Source organism: Notechis scutatus, chromosome 1 (assembly GCF_049901735.1).
Source record: "Notechis scutatus isolate UNSWTSFEM ecotype Mainland chromosome 1, rNotScu1.2, whole genome shotgun sequence".
Taxonomy (NCBI): domain Eukaryota; kingdom Metazoa; phylum Chordata; class Lepidosauria; order Squamata; family Elapidae; genus Notechis; species Notechis scutatus.
In genome coordinates, this window is record NC_142009.1 from 166,802,467 (window position 1) to 166,809,138 (window position 6,672).

At 36.0% G+C, this 6,672-nt stretch overlaps 1 protein-coding gene across 1 annotated transcript in view; it reads right to left on the reverse strand.

The window, feature by feature from the left end:
* The window catches only part of CPS1 (carbamoyl-phosphate synthase 1), a 177,406-nt gene extending 174,168 nt beyond the window's left edge, over nt 1–3,238 (reverse strand). The window contains exon 1 of the mRNA XM_087953795.1: nt 3,113–3,238. Coding sequence (XP_087809921.1) covers nt 3,113–3,238 — 126 coding nt within the window. The remainder of the gene's footprint in view (nt 1–3,112) is intronic.
* Between the last annotated feature and the right edge of the window lie 3,434 nt (nt 3,239–6,672).

Sequence of the window (6,672 nt, forward strand, 5' to 3'; positions counted from 1 at the left end):
TATTTCTTACATGATTTCAAAACTATCTTAAAATTGTTTAAAGTATATGTGAAGGAGACTTGGGAACTGAATTTGATGGTTCAACTTGTTGACTTTATATTGTTTTTAGCCCTATGTCAGCAAATCATCCAAAAAATCAACAAAAATATTTCATGCATGGCACTAGATCCCTTAGACTCTAGGCTTTCTGGATTCATTGGAGAGTGTGTAATAAAATTGGTACATATTACCATCTCTAGTGGCAATGAATATTTAGTCTTTCACTTTGATTGAAGTGAAATCAGAATGATTATATAACAGTGTTGAATAATTGATGACCTTTTAGTTGTGTTGTCAGTTTCGTAGGATATATAAAATAATCCAATACCAGGATTAAACATTGTAAAAATATTAAAATAGATACTAAAAAATTAAAATACATACACTGTATATAAAAGACTAGAAAATATCATTGGCTGTAAAATGAATCCAAGGGCAAAGAGTCTTGAAAATTTTTTAATCTACAATTAAACAACAAAAACAATAACAACAGCTAAACTCAAAGGGCAGACTCAATGAAGCCGATGAGGTCTTTTTCTGCCATCTATGTCTCTGATTACTACATTTGGTGACCTTTGATCTCAATTTTTTAGTTATTCGAAAAAGTAATTCCAATTAAGTTTTGTTGTTTTTCTCTTTTTATTTTAATATTTTCTTAATTAACTTGTTTTATCAATTCCTCAGCCATATTTGATTTTTTTAAATACATATATGCTAATAATCAGATCCTGCTGGGCAATTGTTGAAGGGGCAAAAACACTCACCAGTGAAATATGATAGATAAAAACAGTGGTGGGATTTGAATTTTTTCACTACCAGGCTGTGGGTGTGGCTTGGTGGGCGTGGCAGGGGAAGGATACTGTAAAATCTCCAGTCAGAGGTGGTATTTGCCGGTTCTCTGAACTACTCAAAATTTCCACTACCGGTTCTCCAGAACTGTTCAGAACCTGCTGAATACCACCTCTGGATAAAAGACAGGCTAACTTTTGTAAACCATTTCTCTCAACAAATTTATTAACCCATTGCAATGTTTAGCACTCTTAATTTTGGTAAAGAAATCATAGTTCAGAGCAATCGCTTTAATGCTTTCCCCATGCAACACTGAGGCCATGACTTTTAATGTCATCTTCCATCCTTTGTCTCTATAAATTTGCAGATGGTAGAAGCATGGAAGTCCAAATAATGCAACAGATCACTGTGGCTGAGAAAGTGGTAAGGAGCAATAATTTACAATGTGCAGTATTAAAACTCTCTTAAAGGTAACACAATCTGGAAATTCACATATGATGAAGAAATATGCTAATCCTAGTATTAAGGCTATGTGATAATATAACAACAATGTAGCTAAAACATAAAGTGCAGATAAAAATACTTATTTTCCTTTGTGAGTTGAAAAAAAATCATTTGCAATTTGACCTTCAAAAAAGTAAGATTCTATATCTGCTGAATTTTATTGATCATACCAATAAAATAATAATATAAATGAACTAGTTTGTTACATGTATTTGTGTGCAAACAAAATTATTCCATATTTTAGTTGGCTTAAGATACAGCAACTGAAAGATTTGGGTAAGTATAAATTGATATTACAATAAATTGGTAGTCTGTGCCAAAAAATGGAGCCAAAAGTAGTCCTGGTAAATACAGCTAGGGATATTGTCTATTGCTTTCCACAGCTACCATAGATGTTGCTGAACATTTGAGAATTATTAGAAAATATATGGGTAGGGACATGATCTTTCCATTCCTGTCTTTCTGTGAGCTAAGGATGTACAATCTAGGTCTGTGAAAAGAAATAATGAAACAAACTAAAAGAATAAAATAAACTTTAGAAACACTATGGAGCCTGGCTGTCTCTCTGAAAACCTGATAGGGAATTGTCAATTTAACATTAACATTGGTTACCACCTTATAGGTTTGCAAATAAAGTCAAATATTTAAAAACACCACAAACTTCTAGTGCTTTCTTTTCAAAGGGAAGCAGATAAGCATTCTGTCCATATATCTTTTCACTACTAAAAGAAAATGGGGGAATATATTAGTTCCCTTAAAAAGAAATAAAGTGCTTTGCAAACAACACCCCCAAGTATTATGGCTTTTAAACTGTTTTCTGACCATGTGTAGGAACAACGATAGAAGTTAGCCCTGAGACAGGTAATCCATCTGAGAAGGACAATTTAGAAAATCAATAATGGGATTACACAAGCATCTTGCCTCAGGGCCCCAGTTAGTGCTGACTACAAGGATAAGGATGATAAAGAAGAGAGTGAGGAGGACTAGGGAGGCTTCAATCCTGACTAAATTTCTCAGCAAGGGTGAGATAATAGAAAAAATAGGTATGCTTATGGTTATTTACTGACTTGAGACTTTTATCACATGGAAGTGGAATAACCCAAAGCAGAAACAAGTTTAACATCAGTGAAACTCAGACTTCTTTCCCCACTAATCCAATTACTAACTTTTATAATTTCAGATTGGCCATATTATCTCATAAATATATTATATAAATGATTATATGTGAGATCATACCCAAGGACAAAACTTTGGCAATTGTCCCAATATACTCTTAATCACCAAACTCTCTGTGCTGTCCATAGAACATTCTCATGTGCTACCCTGAATTGAACATCCAGGTTCTATCAGAAAAAAAATGCAAACTCTATAAGCATGTTTTCTAGTATTATATAGTGTAGGAGTATATACAAACTTCATAAATGTAATCTTTGATGTCTAATAATTGCACATTAATTTTAAACCTACTGTTAAGAACAGTTATCTCAACATCAGTGTCCAGATTACATAGTTCTATACATTTAAACAGGATCTGTGAACCTTCACCTTTCAAAATAATTTAGCCTATAGTTTAAAACTCTGGGTGCACACTAGTATTTGTTAAGTCAATACATCTGCAGTCAACAGTCTCTAATAAATCAGAACTTGGAAGCCTAGTTTTGCTCAATAATTTTCTTGTGCTTGTGTTAAGAAAAATTATCTGCAGCAAAGAATTTTTCAGCATATAACACTGCACTGAGTGAAAGAATTTGTCAAATGTTTAATGAGAAGTTGCAATTACCTTCATAGAGAGTGATCGGATACCAATTCTTGAAAAGTACTGATTATGTTGAATGGCTCCATGGGCAACACCAAATCGTCCTTTCAAAGTTTTCACAATTTTGTAGGTTCTCAGCATTCTTGTCATCTTGTCAGTGATTATTTTTCCCCAGGATGGATTGTATACAAGTGTGCACAGTATGCTATTTTTGCTTTGTGTTTTTACCCAATCTTCCATTAAAAAACTTCAGCTTGACTCCTCCTTCCCTGCTCCTCCTTAGAGGAGGGTCCAGCACAATCCTTACAGAAATATAAACACAGATAGGGAAAAGGTGAATCCTAGAAAAAGTATGAAACAAACTCCAACTGTTGGAAACCAGGTAGAGGTGCAGAGGTGTGCTGCATCAGCTTTCTTCTGCTACAAATTATTAAGATGTGAAAATCACATAATTCTTGCTGAGTTCTATAGATATGTCAAATTTGCAAATTTGGGGAATATCTTATCTAAGAATATAAGAAATCTTGAAGGGTTAACTTAAAGCTATTTTATTCAGCATTTTTCAAGAATTCAACTCAGTATCCACTTTCTATTTACATTTAGTTCCTAACTTAATTCAGCATCTAATCAGGATCTTAATTCTAATTATGTTTTGAAAAAATAGATGACATATTGTGGCACAGATTCCAAGTTACCAATAAAAAGATATATTTTTATATCTTATTTTTCACCTTAACAAATTATGGGGTGTTTGAGTAGGAGAAAAGAGATTTTTCAAAATGGAAGCAGCAATGTGAAAACATAGGAAGTTACAAATAGCCTGAATACATGAACATAAGTCTGAGCTGCACCAAGGAGAGGAATGACAGAACCTGCTTTTCACCAGCTTAACTCCTCATATCGAACATTTCCCTAAGGGTATAATTTTGCATTCTTATAAGTACAGGAATTGTGTTTTATTGGTCAAAGGGAAGCTATTGTGGAGTTTCTTGTTATAACCTCATAACAATACAAAGCTCAATACCTCTTCAGTAATAATGTAATAACTGAGGCATATTCAGTTTGTGCTTAATTGGATAAACTCCTCAAACAGTTTAGTAACTTTTGCTTACAACTAAATACAAAGCTAACCATTTACCGGATAACACCCAGCAAGAAAAACTGTATAGTTAATGTCTAATTCAAGAAAAAAATTATATTGAGCTTTCCTGGAAACTGAGCATTTCAATTATTTTTCCACAACCTATTCAACACAGGTCCATAATATGATCTGCATTTAAACATTAAATAAAGAAATTGGCTGTATCATCTTCATGTTTTGAAGCTCATATTTATTTCCATGTGAAAGTTGATAGATTTCTTCCAGAATGGGGAAAAACAAAGCAAATAACTATCCTGTTTCATGCATGAAAAATATTAGCAAACACTAGGTAATAAAAACAGAAGTTAGAAACATGGGGATATGATGCGTTGCTGGTCCCACTGCAGGGATGGGGAGTCAGCTGGCAGCCCACGCCGGACCGACTGCCCGGACGGGCTTCTCTCGCAGATGCAATGATGACAAAGACACAAAGGCATGTCCTTGGGGAGAGGAAGCCTCGAGCAAAGTTTGCTCCTCTCTTTTATTGTGCAAGTTTAGGGTGGGGTTTAGGGTGTATGAGGAACATTCCTTTTGGGTACATTTGACCATATAAGGCATACTGACCATATAAGGTAATACCTATGTTGACCAATCATAGCTTTACACATGTTGTTGGTTGTTTTGTTACCTGGCTGACTATGTTGACCAATCATAGCTTTGCACGTTACCTGGCAGGTATGGTATCATTGGATCATTGGGTGATATCGCAACATCTCCTCTGTTTTTATTTTATTTTAAGGGCTATATACTCACCATCCTCACTATTATGTCCAGTCTAGGTCCTCCGACTCATCCTGTCATAGGTTCATGAGAATTCGTGGTTCCCCTTTAGCAGCATCTTTGGTGAACTCGTTATCAGAGTTATCGGAATCCGAGGAGAATTGTAAGAGGGCCTTTTTCTCTATTAGCGCATTAATTTGTTTTTGTTTTGAGTTTAAATCCGAATCAATTTGGCCAAATTTTCTTTTAAGGATTTCTAAGAAATTACCTATCACACATGGTCCAATGGTACATACCAATAAGAGAAGGATAAGTGGACCAGCTATAGCAGATAACAATGTTGTTAACCATGGGGAAAGGTTAAATAGTCCTTGATACCAGGTATGTTGTGAAGCTCGTTCCCTTTCTCTTTCCTTTAATCTGGTGTCTAGTTCTTTCATGGAGTCTAGGACAACTCCTGAGCTATCAGCATAGAAACAACACTCTTCTTTAAGAGCAGCACATAGTCCCCCTTGTTTTAAAAACAAGAGGTCTAGGCCTCTGCGGTTTTGCAAGACCACCTCAGATAAAGAGGTAAGAGAAGTTTGCAAGGCAAGAATGGATTTTTCGACCCTTCTAAGATCTTCATCTATGGTGGCACTTAACTGTGTTATGCTTTTATCATTTACAACCAAAGCTGATATGCCTGTTGCTGCACCTGTAGCACCTAAACCTAGCAGCACAGATAAGGTAAGAGCTGTGACAACTTCTCGTTTAGCTCGTAGGTGGTATTGTTGAGGTTCTAAAATGGAAACAAAATCTTCAGAATCATATACATCAATTTTTGGCAACAGCTGGACCTGAATACAGAATGATTTTTTTTGCTAATAATACATCTCCGTGGACACATGCAGTTAAACCTGTAGAGCAAGCCCAAACAGAGTTATTTCCAGGAATAAAAAATTGGCCTTGGAGGCGTTTTGTGATATGCCACCAGATGTGGTGAATACCTGGTTGTAACCTTCAATTGAAAGGCGGTTCTTTCTTTGGGTAGATAAAGTTCACATTTGTGTCTGTGGGTGGCATTAAGGCAGTATTGTGAATAATTAGTAGGTATGTGGCCAAGACAGCAACCTTGACCAGTGATGGCCGTGATAGTGAGAGAGCTATTCCTCCATCGGCAATTATTATCAGAAGTAGAATTGGAAATAGGTTGGGAAGAGCCGATGGCTTCATAAAAAGGGGGTTTGAAGACAAGCAAAGCCAACAGTGCTGAGAAATGGAGGAATCTTGAGAGTGATTCAATAATGCGTGAGCAGAAGCAATGAGGATACCAGTGGGTTCTGGGCATTTGTTAGGGGTTTCAAAAATCCAGATTGGATTTGGTTAGCATTGGGTCCTATAGATAGGGATGGGAAACATGAACATGGCGTTGTATATAGAAGACATTCCCATAATGATATCCAGGCCACCTGGCATAAATGCGACCTCCCCACTTTGTGTCCCAAATGTTACTTCGTTTTCCTTCGGCCGTAAAGGAGACAGTCACTGGATTACATTTGGACCATTTGTTTTTGTCTGCCGTACATCGTATATCCTGGGTGGTTCTGGTAAGTGTGATGAGATCATTGTTCAAAGGAGGTGTCCAAGAGATGTAACCAGTTGAAACACAGGACCAGGATTTACAATAGTAATCAGAAATTCCTCCACAGGTGTAAATATGTTCTGCATCAGCAATATGTCC